Source organism: Phragmites australis, chromosome 20 (genome assembly GCF_958298935.1).
Source record: "Phragmites australis chromosome 20, lpPhrAust1.1, whole genome shotgun sequence".
NCBI classification, from domain to species: Eukaryota; Viridiplantae; Streptophyta; class Magnoliopsida; order Poales; family Poaceae; genus Phragmites; species Phragmites australis.
The window spans coordinates 5712916-5740077 of record NC_084940.1 but is presented as its reverse complement, the minus strand read 5'-3'; the positions used below and the strand labels follow the sequence as shown (position 1 = coordinate 5740077).

At 48.9% G+C, this 27162-nt stretch overlaps 3 protein-coding genes across 6 annotated transcripts; 2 read left to right on the top strand and 1 right to left on the bottom strand.

The window, feature by feature from the left end:
- Positions 1-12904: 12904 nt before the first annotated feature.
- On the top strand, positions 12905-18788 carry LOC133902148 (uncharacterized). Of its 4 annotated transcripts, XM_062343749.1 has the most exons (6): positions 12905-13063; positions 13531-13643; positions 13744-13850; positions 13937-14056; positions 17565-17663; positions 18228-18788. In XM_062343749.1, exons 1-5 carry the CDS (start codon positions 13056-13058, stop codon positions 17643-17645), a joined length of 429 nt encoding a protein of 142 aa, XP_062199733.1. In that variant the 5' UTR covers positions 12905-13055; the 3' UTR covers positions 17646-17663; positions 18228-18788. The 4 variants fall into 4 exon arrangements, with proteins under 4 accessions (XP_062199733.1, XP_062199732.1, XP_062199730.1 ...); XM_062343748.1 differs by having other exon boundaries at positions 17565-18788; XM_062343746.1 differs by lacking the exons at positions 17565-17663; positions 18228-18788 and adding an exon at positions 14149-14914.
- Positions 18789-19645: 857 nt separating this feature from the next.
- LOC133902147 (probable carboxylesterase 7) lies at positions 19646-21249 on the bottom strand. The gene has a single exon (XM_062343745.1). It carries the CDS (start codon positions 21180-21182, stop codon positions 19932-19934), a length of 1251 nt encoding a protein of 416 aa, XP_062199729.1. The 5' UTR covers positions 21183-21249; the 3' UTR covers positions 19646-19931.
- Positions 21250-22416: 1167 nt separating this feature from the next.
- LOC133901723 (probable carboxylesterase 2) lies at positions 22417-24225 on the top strand. The gene has a single exon (XM_062343180.1). It carries the CDS (start codon positions 22946-22948, stop codon positions 24068-24070), a length of 1125 nt encoding a protein of 374 aa, XP_062199164.1. The 5' UTR covers positions 22417-22945; the 3' UTR covers positions 24071-24225.
- The last annotated feature ends 2937 nt before the right edge of the window (positions 24226-27162 follow it).

The window sequence follows — 27162 nt, the reverse complement described above, 5'->3', positions numbered from 1 at the left end:
AGACCATATATTTGGCTTTTGGTGGTTGATTTGCGTGTTAGGGTTGGATTGTATGTCTATTACTTTTTACTGAATCTAGCCCAACAATCGCCACTAATTGTAGATCAGCTCCCTTTCGTTTTCACGTTACCATGGAAACTGACCAATAAGATTAGGACTTGGTTTTCTAGGATTGTTGGGTCGTCGGATTGCTTTTCTATCGATTCAAATCTGTTGAAAATCAGGGTATTTTTCTTGTCAAATCTAAAGTAATATAAAAGCAAATTGGTACAAAATACATAAACAAATTGGTAGAGCATAGAAGAGAACATGGTGGAGATTGGTGGCGTTGCACATGGTGGAGGCCACGCCCCCACATCCTAACTCCGCCCGACACACTTCGGGCGGAGCAAGGTGCACCTATTGCTGGTGGGAAATCCGCTTATTAATCCCATGTTCAATCAGGTTGTTGGGAAAACACCTCAGTCTTGAGATATTTAGATGATGGATTGTAGCATTATTATGACGATGATAGCACCTCAGTTACCACGTCATAAGTAAAGGGGTGAAATAGCCAAAATATCCCTCTATGTATATAATTGTAACATAATATCTCTAAGGCAGGGTGGTAATTTCTCCTGCTCTTTTACTCTATAAATAAGCCCTCAAAAGGCAGGAGAGGGGGACTCCAAAATTTCCCCCATTACACAGGCTCTGCTTCTCTCTCACTCTCTCTTTTCGGCTCACTGTTTATCCTTAAGCTAGAAGCTCCTCGTTGGAAGAGGCTCTCGCCGTATGCTGTTTGGGGCACGTTTTCGTGTCCTAAAAGATGGCGCCGTCCATGGGGAATACTAGACACAAAAGGCTATGTTAGAAACAAGGCCAAGAGCACACTGGGAGGAGAGAGTATGGAAACCCAACGCTATCGCACAGCTCGAACTCAGAGCGCAGCGCTGGGCAGTTTGTCGCTGCTGTCTCCGCGTCGAGCATGTGGTCATCAAGCTGCTAGCTCTGCACTGGCGTGTGACCCGCATGACAGGGTCATCGTCGCGCTACAGCTAGCGTGAGGGCTCATCTGCGGCCTCTATCACGGTGCAGCCCTACGCACACTGGCTCGTTGGTGGCCACGTGGGCAAGCGAGAAATGGAACACACGCTGAACGGGCTTGCCATCTCCCCGCTGTGGCCATGACAAGGGAGTCACTGTTGTGCTGCTCCAAGCTGTGTGGATGAGCTCGTCATCACTATGAGGTGTTAGAGGTTGCCACCATGTCATTCTGTAGCATGCCTGCGACCGGGGGACACCTTCCCACACCCTCCGGATGGACCATAAAGAACCCCTCGGCTCCTCCGGCTTAAGACAATGTACACGTCTCGCACGGGCACATACAGGTCCTGGGGTCAAAAATAGCCCTCACAGCACGCCGCTGACACCTTTTTCCTGCCTAGAGCCTGCATGTATCGACACAGCCGGGTCAGCTAGCCTATGTAGTGGCGGGCAGTCTTGTTGGCTATCCCTATAGCAGCATGGCTATAGCACAGTAGACTAGCGTGCAGCGTGGCTACCGGAGAGTCTAAAGGGTAGAGTTGTTAAAATGCATTAAACTACCTCCCATTTTGCAAGGCCATCCGTGGTAAACCAGAAGGGAAGGGGAATGTGGATAGGGATGCATGTTGTGCTTTGTCTGTCCTCCTGATAGAGTACCTTGCGTGGGTTGCCGTGCTTAGACTCTGGTGTGTGTACGCTAACCACAGTAGGGCATGGTGCCACAATACTTGACTAAAGTCATAACTTGGTAAGATCATGTCACTGGAGTACTTTTTACTTGGTGTAGGAAGTAGTGGTATATTTATTTACTTGCATGCTCTTGCAGCTCTTGCTGTTTGCAGTAGGCAGCATTTACTCATTTCAATCATGGGTAGCTCACTAGCTTGATCATGTCGTAGGGGTTAATTCACTTGCTAGCCACTCCTTTTGAGAAGTTAAAATATCTCTAGATGGTTACCTGCTAGCCACTTCTTTTTTCTTAAAAAAAGAAGAGGCAATACACTTAAGTCAGTTCAGAGCATGTGAGCTTAGGCATGGTCCAAAGGCCTATCACATTTATTAAGTGTTGTCCAATCAACTATATGTCAGCTAGCGTGTATCAAGAGTAAGCTAGCTGTCCTCTAGCTTACACCAATAGTAGCATGGCCACAGTTGGACAGCTAAAAATTATTGTTTCTTGGAAGTATTTTCTCCTCTAAACGTGCAAGCAGTGTGTACGTGGCTGCGAGGCCTGGCGCATGTGCGCGTTGCGCTGCATGGCAGGAGGAGACCAACTCGTGCACAGCCCGCGCCGAGGAGACATGTTGAGTTGGGCGACTGATGCTCTAAGGTCCGTTGACATGCACACGTACGCGCGGTCCTGTTCGATGCAATGTGAGAGGCTCAACAGGCGACTAGCTTGGTGCCGACGCACGTACGGTCAGGCTTAACAGCACGCCTGGTCCACCTCCACGTCGGAGGCACCTCCTGCTCAGTGCCGCGCCGGAGACCCCCTCCGGCTCACTGCCACGCTGGAGACCCTCTCCGGCTCACCTCCTCGCCGGAGGCCCCTCCTGCCTGTTGCCACGCTGGAGACCCTCTCTGGCATGGCAACCTCCTCGCTGAGGCCCCTTCGGCCCACTGCCACGCTGGCAAGCCTCTCCAGCTCACTGCCATGTCGGAGGCCCCTCCGACTCACTGCCGCGGCTGACCCTTGCGCATAACATCCGCGTGCCGGAGGGCGGAGCTCTGGCCACCTCGCTGGAGACCGAGCCCCGCAAGGCGGAGTCCATTCAGCGCTTCCATTTACCTCCTCAACGGAGCCACCCCTCCGCGCTCTGGCTACCCTCAGTGCCGGAGGCTGAGCTCCATGGCAACCTCCTCGCCGGAGGCCCCTCCGGCCTGCTGCCACATCGAAAACCCTCTCTGGCTCACTATCGTGCTGGAGACCCTCTCCAACTCACCTCCACACCGGAGGCCCCTCTGGCCCGCTGTCGCACCGGAGACCCCCTCCGGTTCATCTCCGTACTCGACCTTTGTGCTCCGGCTGCCCTCTACTGCGCTCCACCTCATGTCTGACAGCCAGGTTGACCTCTGCGCTTGATCCACAGCCACCTCCTCGCCGAAGGCCCAGCCCTGCAGGGTAGAGCACACTTAGAGCATGCCGGAGGCTGAGTTCCGGTCACCTCGCTGGAGGCTGAGCCCCACAGGGCAGAGTCCACTTAGCGCTCCAGTTTACCTCCTCGATGGAGCCCCCTTGTCGTTTTCTTCCTTCCACCCGGAGGCCCTGCTCCGCGCTGGAGCACCACGCTCCGGTCCTCCTCCCCGCCGGAATCCTCGCTTCACGTCGGGGGCCGTGAGCGTGCAACAGACCGGGACAAGCGTGATGGAGAATGCGCTGGTGGAAGCAAGGGCACTGGAGGCGAGTGGACAGCAAGTGGTCGTGGGCACGCAGGAGGACCTTAGCACGCTAGGTAAGTGCAGTCTACCACATGGTCAGGAGTCGTTTGGCTTTCTTATCAACATCTAGGGTGGCTATTAATGATCACGGGCAGGAGCCCTGGGTCTCGCGGGAACATGATAAGGCTTTGCATGGTACTGCGGTCGTGCATGGCACTGCACCGTGCATGATGAGCAACATGTTGAGCAAGCTGGAGGTTACAGTGCCCACAAATGCAAACAAGGTGCTGACATGGGGCATTTCTAACCCTAATGCTTCACAGGATACGCAAGTGAGAGCATATTTTAAGGCCCTCTCACCAGCAACTACAAGTCATGCGTAAGCTGAATGGAGCGCACGAGAACATGAAGACCGTGGCAAGGATCGAGACTTTATCTGCAATGTCATCAGTTGACGGCTTGGATGAGATCCTCGATAAGATTGAGGTGCGGGAGGAGGTGACAGAGGTGGAATACGTGGATATCTTTTCGGTCCTGAGGGGCACCATGGTTGTGCAGCGCCCCATCAGCAGCAAACTGATGGCTATGGGACATGGAGATGAAGATTCCATGACTAAGGCAATGTGCCTTGCTGCAAAACACAACCTGGAGGAAGTGGTAACTGAAAAACCTTACTTGAAAAGCGGTGTCGACCGTGCGGTGTGGCCGAAGCATGCGAGCGGCATAGTTTCTTCCTGGTGGTGAACCACGGCGTGGACCCATCGCTGCTCACCGAGGTGTACCATTGCCCCGACATCTTATACACGTGGTATCTCGCGGAGAAGCGGCATGCGTAACGTCACCCCGGGCTGCCTCCGACGACCATTACCACCCCTCGGCAGCGACCTCGGCTCCAACTCCGTCCATCCGTTGACCCCCCTCTCTGGTCACCGTTGCGGGGCTCCAGACGGCCCTACCTCGGTCGAGCATCGCCATGACATTCACCAAGGGGGGGGGGCAATCCGTGAAAGGTACACACCATCGCTGCCCTCTTCTGTAACACCTTGATTTTCATATTTCTCAAATTTCTAAAATTTTCCAAGATTATTGAATAGCTTCACCAGTAGAATAGGTTTAAAACCTATTTTCTTAATCAATCAATCAATATAGGTTATTATTTCTTGTGCATTGCATGCTGAGTTTTGCTAGGAGCCAGGTAAATGCATCAGAGTTCTTTTTCCTTTTCTTTCTCTTTGGTGTTTTGAGTGAAAAAGATTTTGAAAAGGTTTTTACAAAACTCAAGAGTGAATAAGTTAAGGATATTGATGGTTGGAATTCAAAATCTTTGAATTCATCATCTATTCAATCCTTGATCATACCTGATCCTTCTCCATGTCAATTCAAATCTTATCCAAATCCTTGTTTAAAGACAATCTCTCCTCTTTCTCAAATTCTACCCAAATCCAAATTCAAATTTCTTATCTACTCCTATTCTTGTTCAACCTCATTTTTTGTTTCTCTTAAATTCACTCCAAGCTCAATTCAAATTCAAACCGTACTTAAATTTCTCTGCAAAAGTTTCTTTTCTAAACCCTAGATATACCTAAAGTGCCTTTGGGCTCAATCTTGCTCAAGTCCAAACCCTTAGCCAAGTCTTCTAGATGGCCCAACAAAGGATCCACGAAATCTGTAAATTTTCGCGGAGTCCTGGACAGCCTCATCTTTGCATGACGTTTCGGGGTTCAAAATGACATCAAATGCAAATCTTGAAAATATCAAAGTTGTAGGTCTCGTCGAGAGAATCGATTTGAACCTATGGAAGTCCCCTTTTGGATAATGGAGCTAGGAGTTATACCCCCCGAAATCAGTGCTGTGCAGATAAGTTCGAGTTCAAATAGTTTATCTTGTGGTGCATGTTTGGAAATCAAGATGACGTTTTCAGAAGTTTCAATGACTACCAAAGTTGTAGATCTTTTCGAGTACTACAATTTAGAATCAAGAAACATACAATTTGGAGTCCGGACGATAGATATATCATCCTCGGAATACAGAGCTGTGAAAAAGGAAACCGTAACCGACTCGAACTCGAATCCGATTCTGTGTAGCCGATTGCCATTGACGTTCCCGACTGACCAGAGGTTAAATCATCAAGCCCTTTCACCGGTGTATGTCCCATGAAGTTTTCCACACCCTCACCAACCAGGTCGGCTAGTAGAGTAGCCAAACTATCGAAATCAAGGTCGACATACCCGTTGTCCGGTTTCTGAACGCGTTCTGCGTGCGCACCGGATTTGCATTCGCGTTCCCTGTCAATCCGAAAGCCGTATGGATACACAAACTGTGTCACGGCGTGTCCCATCGAGTCTTCTACGTTACCCTAGGAGCCCATCCTCGTTTGTGCAGCGACACGACCAGGACGCAATTGCCAACCACATCATTTCGCAGCCATCACCCGTCTTATCTCCGTTGATCGTTCTTCCTCTCAGTGGATGATCTACCAAAACCCATACCATAGCATTGTGTTCCCGGGTTATATGAACATCTTTGTTCAAACGGTTTCTCAAATTTCATATCCAATCTCTAGGAACACTAGCGTCTTTGTTCCTGAATCTGTTCGCGGTCACCACCAAACCTAGAAGCAGTCATCGCTGTTTTACCGCTACCTCGGATCACCCCTTCCAAAACCAACCATACCGTTGAGTTAGTCTTTCCATGTTCTACGCCATGCTTCCCTCGTTTCACTGAAATACCACTGAAGCCGACATCGATGTTTGCGGCCACGTGCTCAATCGCCATCTCCGACGAAACCCGAACCACCACCACTACATAGAGTCATCAGTAGTATCCTTAACCTAGAAGTGCAACCTTTGGCCTTTTTGATCTATCATAGGTGATCGAGACTAGATCTCCGCGTATCCTTTCTTTAATCCAAGATGATACTTGCATAGCATGCCAAGTCAACGCCATATCATTCTCCTTAACCTAGTCAGCGAAGTCTAGTCAGCCATACACTTCTTGAGTTTTACGCAATAATGTCGTCAAGCCTGACATAGTGATTGTGCAATAAAGCCTTTTCACATAGGAAGATAGTTCCGGAAAATCAGCATTTCCTTTTCAGTCTAATCCATCTCTCGAAAGTTGTTCTCTGTTCATCTTAACTTCGATTTAGGCAATTCTTGCGTCTAAATGTTCCTAAAATCATCCCTATCTAACCATAGTATTTTTAAAGAGTTTTGATGATGTTTGGTATGTTGTTCTTAATGTTTTTCTTTGTGTTGTTTGTCGGTTGTTCTCGCGATTAGTCGATAACGTTTCGGAGCGGTGTGAGGGACTTCAAGACCAAGATTTCGACGACACTGAGCAGCATTGGGAAAAAGGCAAGTGTCCTTGATCATCTTGAACCTATATTTTTAAATGTTTTATTTTACAAAATTACATGTAGTGTCAATAAGATGGGTAGTCAGCTATGTTATGGTTTTCCTAGATTTTTCCCTTAACATCCCTTGGAATCTAGATGGTTTATGGTTATGTGCCTTTCATGGGTAGATTGCTTAGCCATGCTTTTGGGATACTGGGAAGTGTCATAATCTTGACTAATGAACATATGCAACAATGGTGGTTAATGTGTTAATGGTCTAGCAACATGGAACCTTAGGTCTTGAGCAAAGTGATTTTGATGGTTATCATGGTTATGATGTTGGTTTAGTGTTTGCTCAAGTAACTTAAGTAAGGTCCGGTTCGTTGAGCGACAACCTAAGAAGTAACGTACCAACCACGAGACTGATATGGGTAAGACGTGATATACTAATTAGAGTCTATCCAGTGTGTGTTGTATCAGCGCAAAAGGGGACTTCTGGGTAGGAGTTTAGCTTATGTAAAGCCTGGCGGTGAAACATAGTGGGCAGACACATACTGGATTAGTCTCTGGTTAGTGGCAAATATCATTCAGGGATTCTTGGCGGCACACCACTGGTGTGTATTAAGTGTTTCACGAACACGGCAACATGGAATTCATTGACTTGTGGGGAAAGCTGGACAACCTTTGCAAAGTGTAAAACTGTTATAACAGCCGTGCTCACGGTTATGAGAGACTTGGATCCTCACATGATTAGTGGGTTGTGGTTATAGGTTTGGTTATGTTTATGGTTCTGGTACAGGGAGTACTAGATGGTTGTGGTTATGGTTCTGGTACAGGGAGTATTAGATGGTTGTGGTTTAGGTTATAGTACAGGGAGTACTAGATGGTTATGGTATGTAAGGTGGGGAGCCTTGTATGCTGCGTGTTGGACTGTATGGGTTATATTCACTTAATAATTGTTTAATGTTTTTTGAGTCCAAATATGTTTTCAATACTTGCATTTACGCAAATATACCATATGTTAGCCTATTCTTGATATAAGTATGCATATCATTATCTTTCCAACACTTGCTGAGTACTCTATGTGCTCACACTTGCTATTTTCTCTACACCATGTGACATGTGTGCTGCTGCTCAGTGAGTAAAGATGTTGAAGACTATCAAGACGAGGTTGTGACGTTCTAGGCTCGCGTCTACCGGTCGGTTGCCTGCAGTGTTGTTGGGCACCAATGCTTCTGTTCCGCTGCAGATATCTTCATAGAAGACAATATATATCAATTGCTGTAAGAGTTTAACGTTTATTCTATAAAAGTATTACTTTTGTTACTTCACCTGTAACGTCCTTATGTGTGTTGAACATCCTGGGCACACATAAGCCACATCTGGTTTTGGCCGATAAAATCGGGTGTGACATCTTCAAAGTTCATCACCGCTATTTACTTTTGACCTTTACATGTCTTGCTAAAGGCCTTAGGTTGGCGTATGCTGATATTAGCCATCCAAGCTAATGATATTCCCTACTGCAATTAGTTGTTCGCCCATAACAATACATACAAAACTCAAGCTATATCTTTGCTCAAGTAGTGCCACCTAATGAACAACAATCTAGCTCTCCAGTACCTCAAAGGCGTAGACCGAGTACCGTCGAGTCCAAACCCTCCGGTACCTTGAAGGCATAGCCTCGGTAACATTGAGTCCAAACCCTCCGCCATGAGCTTAGAGGTATAAAAACCCTCCACCATGAGCGTCAAGGTCCAAACCCTCCGCCAAGAGTGTCGAGGTCTAAAAACCCTCCGCCATGAGCGTCGAGATCTAAAAACCCTCCACCATGAGCATCGAGGTCCAAACCCTCCGCCATGAGCGTTGAGGTCTAAAAACCCTTTGTTAAGGGCGTTGAGGTCTAAAAATCCTCTGCCATGAGCGCCGAGGTCCAAGCCCTCCGTACCTCGACAGCATAACCTCGGTCACGGCAGGGTCCAAATCAGCTTACTGATTAATCCTAAAATTACATCATATATACATGCATACATATACATATACATACACGTGGCATAACTGCCTCAGAAGCTTACCTACCTCGGCTAAAGCAACGACGATAGCGTTAATAGAACGTGCCCTTTGCTCGCTCGCTATCGAAAGACATGAGGGGGTCGGGGATGATGCTTCGTGCGCCACATAAGGCACATCAGGTGTGGAATGTGCCCTCTGCTCGCTCGCGATCGGAAGACACGAGGGGGTCGGGGATGATGCGTCATGCACCACATAAGGCACATCAGGTGTGGAACGCACCCTCCACTCGCTTGCAACCGAGACGCTCGGGGAACCAGGGGGTCAGGAGGCCCATGATGGTGAGCACCGTGCAACGCTGGATCAGGAATAGTACAAGGATCAAGATCCCCAAAAACTTGAGTGGGACTCGAAATAGGTTGGCTCCGGGGCTTCATCATCATCATGACGACCCCTCGGCCTTGCCTACATTGAGCCTCATTGCATCTACCACTGAGGGGGTCGTGGACTGCCTCCCTCAGCCTCGCCATCAACTTCACCTTTGGCCATCACCGCGGGGCTCCGGATGGCCTTGCCTCCATGGAGCCTCGCCGCGTCTACCGTTAAGGGGGTCACCGACTACCTCCCTCAGCCTTGCCGTCGACTTCACCTCCAGCCCCATCGCCATTGTGAGGCTCCAAACGGCCTTTCCCCATCGAGCCACGTCGTGTCTACCGTTCAGGGGGGTCGCGGACTGCCTCCCTCAGCCTTGTGGTCGGCTTCACCTCCGGCCCCATCGTCACGGGGCTCCGAACGGCCTTGCCTCCATCGAGCCTCACCACGGCCACCTCGCCGTCAACTTCACCTCTGGCCCTATCGCCACTGCAGGACTCCGAATGGCCTTTCCTCCGTCGAGCCTCACCGCGTTTACCACTGAGGGGTTCGCGAACTGCCTCCCTCAGCCTCGCCATTAGTTCACCTCCGGCCCCATCTCTGCGGGGCTCAAAACGGCCTTGCCTCCATTGAGCCTCGTCACGTCTACCGCTAAGGGGGTCACAGACTGCCTCCCTCAGCCTCACTATCGACTTCGCCTTCGGCCATAACTGCAGAGCTCCGGACGACCTTGCCTCCATTGAGCCTCACCGCGTCTACCACTAAGGGGGTCGCGGATTGCATCCCTCAGCCTCACTGTCAACTTCCCCTCTGGCCTCATCACCGCAGGGTTCTGGACGATCGTGCCTCTGTCGAGCCTCACCATGTCTACCGCTGAGGGGTCACAGACTACCTCCCTCAGCCCTGCCATCGACTTCGCCTCCGGCCTCACCGCGACTCTTCGGCCGGCCTCGCCCCCGTCGAGCATTGCTGTGACTACATGCTGAGTGGGTCGCGAACTGCCTCCCTCAGCCTCACCGTCAACTTCCCCTCTAGCCCCATCACCGCAGGGCTCTGGACGGCCTTGCCTCCATTGAGCCTCACCGCGTATACCGCTGAGGGGGTCGCAGACTACCTCCCTCAGCCCTGCCATCGACTTCACCTCCGGCCTCACCGCGACGCTCCAACCGGCCTCGCCCCCGTCGAGCATCGCCGCGACTATATGCTGAGTAGGTCACGGACTGCCTCCCTCGACCTCGTCATCGACTTCGCCTCCAGCCATCACCGCGGGGCTCTGGACGGCCTTGCCTCCATCAATCCTTGCTACGTCTATAGCTGAGGAGGTAGTAGACCGCCTCCCTCAGCCTCGTCGTTGACGTCACCTCTGGCCATCACCGCGGGGCTCCGAACGGCCTTGCCTCCGTCGAGCTTCGCCATGTCTACTGCTTAGGGGGTCGCGGACTGCCTCCCTCAGCCTCGCCGCTGACTTCACTTTCGGTCCCAGCGTCGCTGGGCTCCGGACGGCCTTACCTCCGTCAAGCTTCGCCGCATCTTCCGCTGAGGGGTTCGCAGATTGCCTCCCATAGCCCCGCCGTCGACTTCACCTCCGGCTACACCACGATGCTCTGGGTGGCCTTGCCCCCGTAGAGCATTGCCGCGACTACATGTTGAGTAGGTCACGGACTGCCTCCCTCGGCCTCGTCGTCGACTTCACCTCCAGCCATCACTGCGGGGCTTCGGATGGCCTTGCCTCAGTCAAGCCTCACTGCGTCTACCGTCGAGGGGGTAGCATACTGCCTCCCTTAGCCTCGTTGTTGACGTCACCTCCGGCATCACCGCGGGGCTCTGGACGATCTTGCCTCCGTCGAGCCTTACTGAGGGGGTCGCAGACTACCTCCCTCAGCCTCACCGTCGGCTTCACCTCTGGCCCCATCGCTGTGGGGCTCCAGATGGCCTTGCCTCCATCGAGCCTCGTCGTGTCTATTGCTGAAGGGGTCGCGGACTGCCTCCCTCGGTCTTGCCATCGACTTCACCTTTAGCCCCATCGCCGTTGTGGGGCAAGATAGTATTACCTCCGTTGAGCCTCGCCGTGTCTACCGCTGAGGGGTAGCGAACTGCCTCCCTCAACCCCGTCGTTGACTTCACCTTCGGCCTCGCCGCGAAGCTCCGGATGGCCTCGCCTTCGTCGAGGATCGCCGCAACTACATGCTGAGTAGGTCGCAGACTGCCTTCCTCAGCCTTGCCGTCGACTTCACCTCCGTCCATCACCGCGGGGCTCTGGATGACCTTGCTTCCGTAAAGTCTCATTGCGTCTACCACTGAGGGGGTCGCGGGCTGCCTTCCTCAGCCTCACCGTCGAGTTCACCTTCGGCCATCGCCACGGGGCTCCGAACGACCTTGCCTCCGTCGAGCCTCGTTGTGTCTACGCTGAAGGGGGTAGCAGACTACCTCCCTCAGCCTTGCCATCGACTTCACCTCTAGCCTCGGTGTTGCAAGACTCCAGACGGTCTTGCCTCCGTCAAGCCTCGCCACATCTACGCTGAGGGGGTAGCGGACTGCCTCCCTTAGACTTGCCATCAACGTCTCCTTCGTCCACCTCCGCGAGACTTCGGACCATGTCACCTCCATCGTCATCATCACCACCATCACCAATTCCAAGCTCCGCCACCAGGACCCTAGGCGTGCATCCCCAGTAAGCTTTGTGGTCTTCACTCCTTGCCAAAGACGTCCGCGCTACAACGGCAGAGAGCGATCTAGGATATCCTAACTTCGAGGGGGCTGGAGCTATTTCTCGATGCATCCACTCACCCCTCAAAACTTCGGCACCAACAGAAGAGGGGTGCTGTTAGGAAAACGTCCCAGCCTTGAGATATCTAGATGATGTACTGTAGTATTACTATAGTGATCATAGTACCTCAGTTACCACGTTATAAGTAAATGAGTGAAATACCCTAAATGCCCCTCTATGTACATAATTGTAACATAATATCTCCAGGACGGGGTGATAATATTCCCTGCCCCTTTACTCTATAAATAAGTCCCCAAAGAGCAGGAGAGGGGGACTCTAGATTTTCCCCCGTTACACAAGCTCTGCTTCTCTCTCGCTCTCTCCTTTTGGCCCATTGTTTATCCTTAAGCTTGAGCCTGCATGTCGGAAGAGGCTCTCACCGTATATTGTTCGGGGCACATTTTCGTGGCCCAACACAGGTATATAAAAACGGTTTTGTCCAAAAATGTATGCAAATCAATATGAATTTAAAAAAGTAAGCAAACCAGAGCAATTTGTATGCAACAAAAACCATGCAATCAGAGAGAAAAATGTTGTTGAAAAATTGGGGAGCAATTTGTTACTTATCTGCAAATAAATTCAGTCACCCCTATTCTACTTTGCGGGGAAAACCCGCGCGTACTCACTCTAGGCATGTGCAACATCCCTCTCCTCTACCATTGGGTTCTCATCCTGGTGTAGGTGCTCGAGAATGTAGGAGGACGGGGAACAAAGCGCATCAGGTCAGCACTGTGTTGGCGCAGCGCCGAGCTCCCGGCGACATGACCGTGAAGCAAGACGAAACCGGGGTAGAGGAGACCATGGAGGTGCGGAGATCCGGTTGCCTGGCGGCAGGGGAGGAGGCTCAGGCATTGAAGGCGTGTTTTGTCTTGGAGGGCATTGGAGCAGAGGGGCAGTCAACTGTCGTACGATGCAGGATGAGTGCGGGCGAGAGGAAACATGAAAGCGTAGAGATGATGGATTTCGATTGGGAGAAGATAAGACCAAGGGAGTGTGTTATGTCATTGGAAGCCACATCCCTCCCATGGGACGGTGGACGTGCGTGCCGGAGTGCCAACGCCTGCACACAACCGAAATCTAGTCTTTACCTTTTTCGTATGGGGACTGAAACGTTTGATTGTTTCTCTCGACCTCTTTGAGATATTTGGCCTTTGGTGGTTGATTTCCATGTCAAGGTTGGATTGTACGCGTAGTTCTTCGCTCATCCATTGTTGCTTGTTTTGGCTATGGCGCTTTGCTGTTTCCATTGCTCGTTTCTTCGTCCATGCTTTGTGAATGTTTTAACCTTTTAAATCCATATGAAATTATTTTGTGCTCTATTTTGTTGGGAACTAAAAGCTATATATTTTACTACACTGATCTTGAGCACTCTGTGTTCTTTCATCAGAATATAAACTGCTTGATGATATTTTTTGAGAAGTGAGAAACTAACAGCCGGCAAGTTGGTGCTTCCCTTGTTTTTTTGGGTTTGCTTTGTTGAAGTTGATTTTGAGGCTTACCGTAAACTTATATTAGATAAAGAACCAACATCATTGACGTTAAACTTGCATTAGTGACCCTTTCATTAGTTGCTCTGCGATGGATTTGCAACGCTGCTTTCCTGGTTATGACCCACATTTGACCTTCTTTAATTCTGCTTCAGTGTTGGTAAGATGCTGGCAAGAAAGAGGGGTGCTGATGATCTCACAAGATTCTCAAATGAGAATAAAAGAACTTGCAGTGGTGGGGGAGAGACAACTGAATCATTGATTTCAGGTCTGCTGGTTCTTCCTTCTTCTTCTTTTTTTTTTTTGCATGTTTCTTAGAGCTCTATTTGAGCACTCATAGCTGTCTTGTATCACGTTTCTTTAACTAGGTGACTTATGTTCGTGTGACTGGGACTCTAATCAAGGTGTCAGGAGTGAGCTGAGTGAAGAAGTTGCATCTAATTTGTCCAAATGTGTTGTCTCGCTTTGTCCAATGGTGATTATGTTGTTGTGCCCTTTTTCGTTTTCAAAATATATGTTTCAACATCGTTAGTTATGAATGATTTAAATTATGATGTGTAGGACACACCGTGCTATTTGCATATAGCTATAGAATGCCGGAGGAATGTCACAAAGTTTCTGACTTCAGCAAGTTTGGTTAGAGCTTTAGAAGATGAAACAAAAGGCCATGATAACGTGAAGGTTGGTGCTGATAATCATCGTTTACTATTTTTTCTTGTTTACTTAAGATTATTGTGATCATTCTATACTGTTTCCTTGCTTTATCATTATAGATTGAAGTACGCTATGAAGGAAATGTTGTCATAGGGCTTCTGGAAGAATATGATTTGAATCATGAAATTGCTGTTGTCAAAGTCTGTCATGGTCGGTTAGACTTACAGCCACCGCAGGCAGCAGCAGCCGGCCTAGAGTCCTAGCCGGTTTAGGTTCGTTTAGATGGAAAGATCAGAGTCCTAATCGGTTTGATTTGTTTAAATGGAAGGTTCAGATTTGAGTTACGAAAAATAGATATTGAGGAAAGAGATATTGTATTAGGGAAGGAGACCGATTTAGTTCAGGAAAGAGTCAGATTGGGTTGTCCAATATATATACAGGACATGTGATTGAATAAAGCAAACAGAGAATTATCAATCTATCTATCCTCTCATAGCTCTCTCACGATCCTCTTTCTCTGTTTCTTCTCTCCCTCACATCGTGAGCATCAGGAGGGTGATCGCGGCACCAACTCCTTGCCAGTTCAAGCCTAGGCCCAAGGTTGTGCTATCACAACCTCAGTTGGACCGACCCTATCAAAGTCATGTCCATCCTTGATGTTTATGGTGTACTTAACCATGAAATGGAATTTCTGCCCCGTAGTAAGATAGTAGCTGTAGGGCGTGACGTCTCCGGCAAATTAATTCACAAGTGGGACACATTGGATGTTCACGCGGATACGAACATAGTGAATATCTTATGTTCTCTACTTGTAAATTATATTAGGTACACTTGTATTATTATATGAACTAGTAAGGTGGCTTATGCTAAAAGCAAAGTTGCTCGTTGTGATATTTTATTATAATAATTTTTGATTAAAAATTAATTTATTTAGCTTTTTTTTAATGATGTTTGTATAATTTAATTACAAAGCACATAAAATTAGAAGAAGAGATAAAAAATTATGTTAATAGAAAAAAATATTATTATTTTTTTATACATGTATTGGTTCGGTTCGTATACGTTTTAATCAACTGTCATAATTATGCATTAGGTGTAGACATCCTAACAAAAATCAGAATAGATTTGTCTGGCCTTCATGTTATGTCTTGCCTACTGCATGCCTGATGCAACAACATTGAGCTACACAGTACTTCTTAATCTATTATCTTATTAAATTTTTTATTTTTTCATTATGAATTTTAGCTATTGATTAAAAAAGTATTTTACATGAACTTTTTATTTAGGTATTGATTTTTCTAAGATTATATTTGATATGGATCATTCTTTTTTCTATTCTAACTCTAATTTAAATTATTATTTATTTTATTTTATTTGGACTCTTTTTATTTACCAAACCGTATAAAAATTGAACTACTAATTTTCTATATATTTTAATTCCGAATTTACCTATTTATTAACCGTATTTGATATGGACTTCTTAGTTTAATCTAAATCGTTAGATGTTCGTAATCATGACTTATCTAGATTCTTTTATGTTTTTAGATTAATATAGTAATTTCGTGGGCTTGAGAGTGAATATGTGTCGGAGGGTAAACTCCTCAAGCAGGGATCTGGAGGGACCCCCTTTGAGATTCGGCCGGGGGAATGATTCTGAATCTATTTTGCGGGTGAAATAAATGGGCGTAAATGCGATGCAGGTGGAATGAAAGGATCGGATGCAGCAGTAGTAAATGCACTGGAGGTTTTTAGACAGGTTCGGGCTGCACTAAGCGTAACACCCTACTCCTGTGGGTGTGCTATAAATGCTCTGAGAATGTCTCTCAGAGATGTTGCTAGTTACAAGAATATTTATCTAGCCTAGAGCTTCGGGCTCCTTGTTCTTCGGTGATCTCAGCTTCTGTGCTTGTACTGATACTCTGTCTTCTTCCTCGGCTTCCTGTCCTCGACCTTCTCTTACTTGTATGTCTCTCTCTTTTCCTTCTTCTGTGTCAACTGGCACCTTTCACCGGGGAGCCCGCCCCGCCTTAAATACCCGTCGGGGCGGTAGCGTGCCCTGAAAGGGAGGGCGCGAGTTCCAAGGCGTCATAAATGGAAAGCAACCATCATGGGCTGCTGTGCGAAGTGACGGGGAGGGTTGAAAATGCGCCCCCGTCCGGTCTAGTTCGTCATTATGCCGTTCTGCAACGGGTGCCGCGGAGAGGGCCCACCGGGCAGCCACTGAACAACCCAGCATGCTCGCTCGGTCTTGTACACCTGACACAGCAGGGCGGCAGGTGGGGCACCTTGGGCTTCGCGATGCTATCTCGAGGTGAGCCGGATGTCCCGCGATGGGACCCGTGCATTAAATGTCCTCACGCCTCCCTGCCAGGTCGTGGTAGGGACTGACACCTGAGCGTGGCAGGAGCAGTTGGAAGTGACAGGCCACGCGCCCTCTTAAATGCGGCATCGGGCCTTTCACTGGTTGACACCTCACCGTTGGGTCCCTGTGGGGGCCACCGGCGAAGGACTTCTTAGACCGTCGGGGAACCGAGTGCTCAGGATCACTGTTCACAGCCCCAAGCACTCTCTCCCGGATATGCCCTTTCTTGGTCCTCGGAGAACCGAGTGCTCGGGGGCTACTGTTCACGGCACCAAGCACTCTCTCCCAGAATTGGCTGTTCGGGTCCTTGGGGAACCGAGTGCTCAGGGGCCACTGTTCACGGCCCCGAGCACTCTCTCCCGGAATAATTTCCTTAGGTCCTCGGGGTACTCGGGTGCTCGGGGGGCCACTGTTCGCAGCCTCGAGCACCCCCTTCCCGATACTTGGCTTTTCTGGTTGTCGGGGGACTTGAGTGCTCGGGAGTCACTGTTCACGGCATCGAGCACTCTCTTCCTGACATTTGGTTTTCTCGGGTTATCGGGGAACTCGAGTACTCGGGACCACTGTTCATGGCCCCGAGCACCATCTCCCGGAACTTAATTTTCTCGTACCTCGCGGAGATAATCCCCGCTGGAGGGCGCAACGTGGCAAACTGCTGATCTGGTCTTGAGACTCGGAGACCCCTGGTTCCTGCGATACCGACAATATGATAACTTATTTTCCCCTTAAACATTTAATATGTTTCTATTACTATATAGACTTAATCTCGGATTCAATAGAATAGTGTTTATGTACTCCCTCTGTTTACTTTTATTATCACCGTTGACTGCACTGCAGAAATTTGACCTCTAAACTTTTTAAACTGTACAATCAGGTTGAATGGATTTTGTATTGTTAGATTTGCAATGGAACATACTTTAAAGAAACTATACATTTCTTAGTATTTACAAATTATTGATAAAACGGTAGCAGTTAAAATCTGCACGAGACAGTTAACTGTGACAAGTAAAAGTAAAGGAGGGGTTAACTCTTGTTCCATATCGTTTTTTTTTAACCCTTGTTGCCTTTCATTTTATTTTTGTTCTAGGATTATTGTGTGTGTGTGTGGGGGGGGGGGCACTTTTTGATTTTGATGAGAACTTTGTTGACTAACCTTTTCTCGGATATGGAAAGGTCCATTTTCTCGACAAGGAGTATAATTCTCGAACGGTGGGAGCATTTACGGACACGCTCGCAAAGGAGAGTATTTCTTGAACAGGTGAAGGCTGTCAGGTATGTCAATATATTTCCAATTTGCTTATCTATGTCTGTCCTTTCACTGGTTCACCCACTCTCTCCTATTCTCCTATCCCACTTACCTCATCCCTACATGAGCTTATAAGGTAAGCTGTTTTGTATGCCATACAACATGTGAGGTTTATTAGTTTTGCAATATTCTATGTTGTTAGCTTTTATTCCTTTTGTAGATTTTTTTTTTTGGCATTTGTAGTTGCAGTTTTTAATGTTTAATCTTAATAAAAACTTGATCATTTGGTACCTCTACTTTTCAATAGTATGTCAGACCTTAATTTCTTTTTAAAAATCCACTTGCATCAAACTGGTTTACACCCGTTTGGACAACCAGTGATTTCCCAAATCCCGTTAGATATGATGAAATTCATCTCGCTACGGAGTGGCCTCTTTCCAATACTGTACATGAGAAGATGCATAACCTCTGAAAGAGTTTTTGCACATCATCCTTAAGATATACAATGAAGTATTCACCAAAGGATTTCATAGTCCTTTGTCTTTTACTCCTTTGAGGAGCCTCGTTGACTAAATTTTTATCTTCTTCAGATGTTCCATTGCTTGGTTTAGGTGGTACATAGGTTTCAGAGCATGATCATGAGTTTCATTATTCTCGCCAGCGATAGTGGAGCCGCAAACAATCATTGGTTGGTTTAGGTGGTATATAGGTTTCAAGAGCATGATCATAAGTGTCATTATTCTCGCCAGCAACAGTGGAGGTGCGAACATTGTTCACAACGTAGCGATCATGGCAGGTTCTCGTAATGGTTTACCCTCAGGGGCACTTCTACAGGGGCAGTTGTACAGCATCCTATGTTTGGGGGAAAGGATCCGGTCGACGACGAGGCCAGGGAGACGAGAGAGATCGTGGAGAAGCTCTAGCCGCTAATATGTCCACAAGGCACAGAGGGCCAGAGGGGTTAGACGAACCGAGGTTGAACCTGATGGCTAACGGAGCGCCAAGCTAGCAGAAGCTGGCATGCTGTAAGCTGCTTACTGCTTAGCAGAGAGAGACTACGCGCGGTGTAATGCGGTGAGGGAGAGCGGGTGGTGTGGTTCCTTGAGTTGGATATGTATCGAATAATTATACAAAATTAGTTACGTATATGATTTCGAGTTGTATTAACGGTACATAGTGGAGTTAAAATAAGACTCGTGTAACCTTGTCTCATCATAAATATGAGAGGAGCGTTATTATTGTAACTATAACGACATAGCGACAGTTTTGAAGGGATGACAACGGTTCTGCTAGGATCACAAAGCGGCCAGTGTTGCAACTATGGAGAGGAATGCCCGTAGTCATGATCCGGAGATATAGGCTTCGACTAAACCTCGTTAACAAATATAATATCTTTAGTGTCGTCTGTGATCTCACATGTATCGTCTTGGTAGATCAAACCGTCACTTTTGGCAGGCTAATTTCCTAACACTGTGGAGTGGCTGGAGTCCTAGGGGGAGGAGCATGTGTTCTTCCTCCGCAAGCCGGAGTGCGATGAGTCTTTTTGGCACTGATGGGAGTGGTCCCCTTCCTTGCCAGCGACTGAATCAGAGAGCCGGGTGTGCACTATAATTTGCAAGTGCAGTTTCTTTTCCATTGCAAATGTAATAAAAAGTGCTCCTTGGTATCGCAAATGTGATAAAAACTGTTCCATTGTATTGCAAGTGTAATAAAAACTACTAATCGTATTGCAACAGTAATAAAAAGTATTCCTTCATTTGCAAGTGTAAGCAGAAGTACTAATTTGTGTAGAGCTAGTTTAACCAAAGATGTTTCTGAATAAAGAGTGGAATGAAAGTGTGACAGTGCCATGCTGTTGCTTCGCAGTACCTCAAATGTAGCAGGTAGTCAAGAAAAACAGATCCATTGAAATGGATCGTTTTCTAGTTTGATGAGTTGAGTTGTCGAATTGTAAGATGAAGTTCGTGGGTTGTGAAGCAAAAGGTGCAGTTATTGGCAAAATCTAGTCTGAAAGAAACAGGGTTTATCATTTTCAAGCATACAGTTCAATGTTCAAACACGGCAGGTTGCTCGCCTACTGTAGAAGTTCAAGCACATGACTAGTAGATCGAGTGTGTGCTAAAATTCAGGATCAATCTCGATGCACAACAAAAATTGAGAACCAGAAATACTAGATAAGGCACTTCCATTTTCCTTTGAATCTTGCAATTTCGCCAAGAAAATCAAAATCACAAATTGTGTCTTCTTTGTTGCTGAATCACTCACCATGTGCCGGACGACCAAGCAAATCAGCCTCAACAGCGCCTGACGAAGTCGGCAACGATGGCGAGCTCCTTGACGGCGTTGTCGGAGCCGTGCTTGGGCAAGAAGTAGACATGCCCCTCGCCCTTGGTCTCGTAGAACTCGAGTTCCCCTTCCCACCCGCACTTCTTGATCCCCTCCGCGTAGGCCCGCGCCCTCTCCACGAACCAGCACTGATCCGCCGTTGTCACCAGCACGCGTCGGCACCCGAGCTGCCTCCACTCCTCCGGCGACGCCATCGGGTTGATGTACGGGTGGTCCAGGCCGTACTTTCCGCCGCAGACGAAGCCCCACGTTGGGTCGAAAATGCTGCGGTAGGCGGCGTCGGTGGGCTCCGCGCCCAGCGGCTCTCTACCCCAGAAGTACGGGTGCACGAGCACGACGCTGCTGACGGCGTCGCCGTACCCCTGGATGCCTTCCTTTCGCAGCCGTATCGCCACGTTGTGCGCCATGTTGGCCCCAGCGCTGTCGCCGGCGAGGACGACGCGGGAGACGTCCCCGTGCGCGGCGAGCCAGGGCTCGGCCTCGGCGCCGTCCAACTCCGCGCGGCACGCCGCGACGACCGCCTTCAGGGCGGCGAAGGCGTCGTCGTAGGCGGCGGGGATGCGGTGCTCAGGGGCGAGCCGGTAGTCGACGGAGACGACGACGGCGGGGGTCGCGGCGGCGAGGGAGGCAGCGTACATGTGGTAGAGCGGGGAGGCGGCGGTGTGGACCAAGAACGCGCCGCCGTGGAAGAAGAGAACAACGGGGAGCTTCTTTCCGGGCTCCAATCCTGGGGGAAGGTAGAGTCGTGCGGAGATATTGGCGGCGGGGTCGAGGACGACATCCTTGGACGCGACACCGTTGGCTGGGTCGCCGGCGGGGGAGGGCGGGACGGTCTCGGTGCCGTCGAAGCGCTCGACGCGGCCGCTCTTGTACATACGCAGCACGTGGGGCATCTCGAACTCGAGCTCGGAGTCGGGGTCCATGGCCGTGTGGGGCTTGAGGAGGCTGTGGATCGAGAAGCGGAAGAGCAGAGCGGCGAGCGGGGCGAGGAGAAGAGCCGCGCAGAGCACCCGACGCGACAGCACGGGCATCTTCTGCAGGTTTCTTCCCCGACTGGGAGCGACAAGCCGCCGTTGAGAAAAGGAGATGGGGTCAGAGAGATCTGGCGTGCCCGGCTCCAATGCCCTGGAGCCCGTACCAGCCGTCGGATGAGCCCTTGACATGCCCATAGCCACCCGATGCAGCAAGAGCCGCTTCATCCCAGTACACTGGCCGCTAACCTACCTTACCCGTCGCCCTTCCGTCCAATGTAGGCCACCAAATATGGGATTAAAGACTGACAGAGTGTCAGTTTGGTGAATGAAAGAGAGGCTTATCACAGGAGTTTTTTTTTCTGGAGGTTACTACAGGAGTTTGAAGCTATCAAATACTCTGTTTCTCTTAGATTCATCTCAGATATGATATTTATAGGTGAACATAAAGTGATTTAAGTATATATTTTTAGCTAGAATGTAAATAAGTTGATTTACCTAAATATTTTTAGTGTAATGAATATCTTGCTCTAATAATTTTTAAAGTTAGAGCTCTAATAAATAGATTAAAAATTAGTAGTTGAATAGAAATAGACTATCTCATGGAGCCACAGTTACTTAGGAACCTATATGACAGGTGACTATCCCTGCTCGACCTATATGACTGTATCGCTTAGTTACCTGCCTCCTCTACTTCATTTGCTTTCAACTCCCCCAAATTTTAGCTTGCAAACATAAATCGGAAACTTTCAAATCAAGAAAATATCCAGACTCTCTAGCTCAATCCTCTTGCTTCTTCTTTGCTTGTACGCTCGTTCTTGCAGCAATATCGTACCGGTCGTTAATCAAAGAGGGTGCTCCAATCTACGCGCCTAGCTGCAACTCGAGGTTCTAAGCTTTCAACTCAAAATTAACATAAATTAGAGCTTTCAAAGCCTACTTCTCTTCCTTAAAACAAGCCTACAATTCTAACTTCAAAACCTAGGTTTCAATCTTTGAAACCTAAGAAATTTCAAAACTTTCAACTCGGAAATTGTATGAAGAATTAAAATTGAGTACCAAGTTTTGATTTATTTTTTCTTGAAACAGGAGAGGAGTGCAGACGGGCAAGGAGCCCAGTGGTTAGGCTCCAAGGTGGAAGCTCGACTGGTAGAGGTTCGATTCCGCCGTTCTGCACCAGCCCCTGATCTCTTGAAAAACCGCGTAGATGGCTCGTGCCATTCAAAAAAAAAAGGGAGAGGAGTGACCCCTCCTATCTTCTATATTAAAACTGATAAACATTCTATACAGGCTAACATCATCCCAAAAAAAGAAGAAGAAAAAAGACCACATTATGCTAGCGCTTAACTCCTATGAAACACAACCACATTTTTCTCTAGCTAAAATAATCACCAGCTTCTCTTTTTAGGTGTTGCTTTTTTGCTACCGTCGAGGAGTGGCTTCACTTGTTTATCACTCTAGTCCACCGTCATAGATTCAAATAATTTCATATTTTATTGATACAGTAGCATCATAATCAAATAACCAATCTTTTTAGTAAAAAGTCATTAATTTATTCCTTATGTCACCTAAGATACACAAGATAACCTAAGACAAAACTCAAAGCATTATATCGTCAAGTTCCAAAAATATCCTTCAATTCTGCACCACAGAGGGGCCCACAGATGTGTCCTTCCCACCCCCAATCAGCTTCCGGGATGTGGCGCTCCACCACCGCCAGGACCACCATCACCACCGAACAAAGGTCTCATCACATTCCTGCTCCCGTCACCACCCGAATCTACAGACTCACGAGCTCCCGCAAGCATCGTCCCCAGACGCAACCTCGCAATTTTGATTCTATCCGTAGCAGCAGGGAGCCAGAGACGAGTATTTGTTTAGGTGTTCGTTCGTCTACCGAACTCCAGTCCAAATCTCAATTGTTTTCTCCTACCCAGCAGCTCAGCTTACTCTTCCGATCCCTGTCAGGTTAGTTAGTCGCAGGTAGGATCATGGCTGTCAAGACCAAGCGACAGCTCGCCAAGCTCGCGTCGTTCCTACTCGTCCTGCTCCTCATCCTCGCTGCCATCTTGCTGTGCATCTTCTTGCTCCGGCGCCACCACAGGAAGCCGCTACCACCGGCCTCGCCGCCGGGGAACGGCTCGAACCCTGACGACAGCATCGTGGCCTTCGACTTCTCGCCGTACCTCATCATGTACAAGAGCGGCCGCGTCCACCGGCTGGACGGCACCGCCCGGGTCCCGCCCGGCGTCGACGAGGCCACCGGGGTGACGTCCAAGGACGTCGTGATTGACAACGGAACTGGTCTGGCCGCCCGGATCTACCTGCCCCCGTCGGCCAGCGGGAAAAGGAAGGATCTTGGCAGGATCCCAGTCCTCGTGTTCTTCCACGGCGGCGCGTTCGTGATCGAGTCGGCGTTCACGCCGCTGTACCACGCGTACCTGAACTCGGTGACGGCAAAGGCGCGCGTCGTGGCGGTGTCCGTGGATTACCGCCTCGCGCCGGAGCACCGGCTGCCGACGGCGTACGAGGACTCGTGGCAGGCGCTCAACTGGGTGGCCAAGAACGCCGAGTCCGGGCCGGAGCCGTGGCTGCGGGACCGGGGCAACCTCTCCCGCCTGTTCCTCGCCGGCGACAGCGCGGGCGCCAACATCGTGCACAACATGGCGGTACGCGTCGGGGCGGAGGGCGGGACCCTGGACAGCGGCGCGGCCATCACGGGCGTCTTGCTCCTGGACCCCTACTTCTGGGGGAAGCGGCCGGTGGCCGGGGAGACGACGGACCCGGCGAAGCGGCGCCAGTACGAGGCGACCTGGTCGTTCATCTGCGGCGGGCGGTACGGCATCGACGACCCGCTGGTGGACCCGCTGTCGATGCCGGCGGCAGAGTGGCGGAGGCTGGCGTGCTCGCGCGTGGCCGTGACGGTGTCGGGCCTGGACGACTTCCGGCCGCGCGATATGGCCTACGCGGCGGCGCTCCGCGACAGCGGGTGGGACGGGGAGATCGAGCAGTACGAGACGGCCGGTGAGGGACACGTCTACTTCCTGGACAGGCCGAAGGACCCCAAGTCCGTCAAGGAGCTGGCGTTCGTCACCAGCTTCTTGAGCCGGGAGTAGCCAGTGGTGGCGTAGCAACTAGCAACTAGCAACTAGGCGTCACGACATGTCGACATTGGCGAATGTGAGGGTTGCTGATTCCAGCACATGATTAGCAGATTATTGATAGCATTTTCCTTTTGTTTTTCGTGTTTGGATCTTGATGGGGTTCCCGAGAGGTGATCATTTGGTTGATGATGAGCACTGTGAATTTCGGGTATCTGGGAGCTCCTCTGTCACCTAGAAGAAAGGTGCCTGCAGCGCGATGCTTTCCGTGCCTGCAGAGCGCAGGAGATTCTTCAGAGTGAAAGCCGTTTTTTTGCTTGTCTGCTTGAGCAGGAAATGCTCCTCCAAAGCAGCTTTTAGTCCAGCCAATTTCATGTGTCCGGAATCCTGAATTCCTGATTGGCCAGTTTGCTTATTTGGGACGAGGAAAACCTCGTACTGGGTCTGGGAGCAGCACTTGGGTAGTGCCAATGTTTGCGGCAGAAGGTAATGCCTTCCCTTCACGAAAAGGAAAATCGATCAGGTAATCTATCCGATTGGCCGAAAGAACCAGACGATAGCCAACGCAAAATGGACAATGATCCATCAGTCTACACAGATCTCCTCTTGGTGATATGGTGTGACGCCTGTTTTTCCGCCCTTTCTCTCTGCCGCGTGGAGCCAGCTCGACATCCCTAACTCCCGCTCCTGCTCTGCCCACTTTGCCAAAACTGACGCTCCCCCCCCCCCACGTCTTGGCAACCATCACCCGCGTCTATATAATCCAAATCAAACCTTCGGTCGGGCCTCCTCTCACCACACCGCGCTGAAAGCCCCAAATCTCATCGAGTTTCCTCCCCCAGAGCGCCTTCACACCACCGCCGAACCTCCACCGAGCGTCCTCACCGTTGTCGTGCCGCTCTACCGCTTCCCGACGCCGTCCGAGCTCAGGGCATTGTCCGTCGTCCACATCTCGACGTCCCCGACCGATCCCGTCGAGTTTTGGCTGCCGCACGAAGCTCTAGCCGCCGCAGAACCATCCCCGATGGTTGCCGCCATCGCCGAACAGTTGGAGACCGCCCCGACGCGAACTTGCCCCTCAAATAGGTACCATCGTCTCCTCTCCGCGTTTCGCCGCTCGCCATCGAAGATCGACCACCGGAGCTCAGCTCCGGCTGAGCGCCGCTGCACCGAGCCCCACGCCGCCGATCGCATCGCCTAGAGGAAGAAGACTCAGGGTGAGCCGTCCAATCTTGCAGCAACGGCCAAGATTAAAAGGTATGATACCCCTTCGCTAGCCAATCATATTCACGTGTCCTCTTTATCCCAGTCAGCACTCATAGTCCACATCAGTGCCACGTGCCTTCCACGTGTCGGCCCACGTCAGCCGAGCCGAGCCAGTCAGCAGCCTCGTCAGCATGTCGACGCATTAAATAGGATTTTCAGTACAACAATAAATCCATTTATTCTATGAAATTAGGTAATTTTACATTTAGACCCTTAGATTTTACTGCTTTCACAAAAATGGCCTTGTCAACCCCTGTTATTTTACTTTTAGCTAATTGCAAATAGGTCCCTGGACTTTTATAAATCAGCCCCTAGAACTTTCTATTTTACAAATTAGCCCTTGTTCTTTTTCAGATAGACCCCTGTAGCTTAAAACCTTTGTAACTTTTCTGTTACAGCTCAGATTTAGACGATTTTTGCGCTCCCACGATCGTAGCAGCGAGTACTACCCGTTAGTAGGCTTTTCTTAGTGTCTTTCCTCTGTTTGGTGTATTTTTCTTAGATATTTGTACTTGTTTGTTTCCGGTGTGCATAATTGCAATATGAGACGAGCAATTCATGAACCTACAGGACTAGACCTTTGAAGAGATTGAGCAACCAGCTGTTGAAGGCAAGTGTACTTGATCACATTGAGCCTACTATAGAATAGTGTGTCTTTTACTTTCTAGTTGCATGCTTTGTCAATATAAATCTCATGTTTAGGGTTTATTACTACTTTCCATGATTATCCTTGTCGCCAGTATGGTAGATTGGATATCAAGAATAGAAAGCTTAGTTGTGTTATCAAGTCAGGTGGGATAAATGTTAATTTGATTAATGATATATACAAAATAAACTGGTTTGGGTAAACTTTTGTAGCAACCTGGATCATAGGGATCTAGGCAGGATGATTTGGTTGGTATGACTGATGTGTGCGCATTGGGTGATGTGCAAGTACCTGCTTTAGATCCTAAGGACCGGTTTATGGAGCATGTAACTCGGCTAAACAGCGTAATCACGAGGCTTATATGGGTACGGTCTACAGAGTGTAAAACTGATATATCAGTCATGCTCACGGTCAAGAGCGGCTTGGACTTCTTCATGATTACTAGGGACCTTGGATGGTTGGATTTGGTAGTCAGGTGGTGACAACCTGATGAGTTGGTAGTCGGATATGAAATATATGGTGAGTTTGGTAGTCAGATGGAATCCAGTGAGTTGTTCTTGTAAAGTATTGTCATTACACATAATAAATAGGCTGCTAGGTTCTTGAGTCCTAGGTTATGATGGCATATATACAGTAAACCTGAGTCAAGCTTTTCTTGTCATAAGCCCTCATGTCATATCTTTTCCACACTTGCGGAGTACGATATGTATTCACACTTACTGTTTTCAATAATAAATGCTGCTCAGTTGGAGAAGGCTATGCGAAGATCAAGGAAGCTGAAGACTATAATGAAGTCGAAGCGTCCTAGGTCGTGTTGCCCCTAGTCGATTGCCTATGGTGTGCCCTGAAGCTTTCGTTGGAGTTTCCTCTTGTTTTTCTGTTGTGGTCTAAAAACTCTGGTATTTATTTCAATAAAATTATTTTTGTTCGATATAGAACTGTATATCACTGATATGCCACCGCATATATGATGAAACTGATCCTGGCATATATGTGAAATACACCTGATTATTCTTTTGAAAAAACCAAGCATGACATATGGGCATACCTATATCTTTTACGGGCATATATGTATGCACTCATACAACGAGAGTTATCTCTAAATAACATCTATAATATTCTATCTCTAAAATTCTATTACAGCCTAGCTCACCTCTGGATGAGCCTGCATACATATCTCGCATCTCTTATATTT

Coding starts and splice junctions, on each gene's coding strand:
- LOC133902148 (XM_062343746.1), top strand. Junction 13,644..13,743: donor AACTGAATCATTGATTTCAG/GTCTGCTGGTTC, acceptor TTCTTTAACTAG/GTGACTTATGTTCGTGTGAC. Junction 13,851..13,936: donor TTGTCTCGCTTTGTCCAATG/GTGATTATGTTG, acceptor TATGATGTGTAG/GACACACCGTGCTATTTGCA.
- LOC133902147 (XM_062343745.1), bottom strand. CDS start 21,182: ATGAAGCGGCTCTTGCTGCATCGGGTGGCTATGGGCATGTCAAGGGCT.
- LOC133901723 (XM_062343180.1), top strand. CDS start 22,946: ATGGCTGTCAAGACCAAGCGACAGCTCGCCAAGCTCGCGTCGTTCCTA.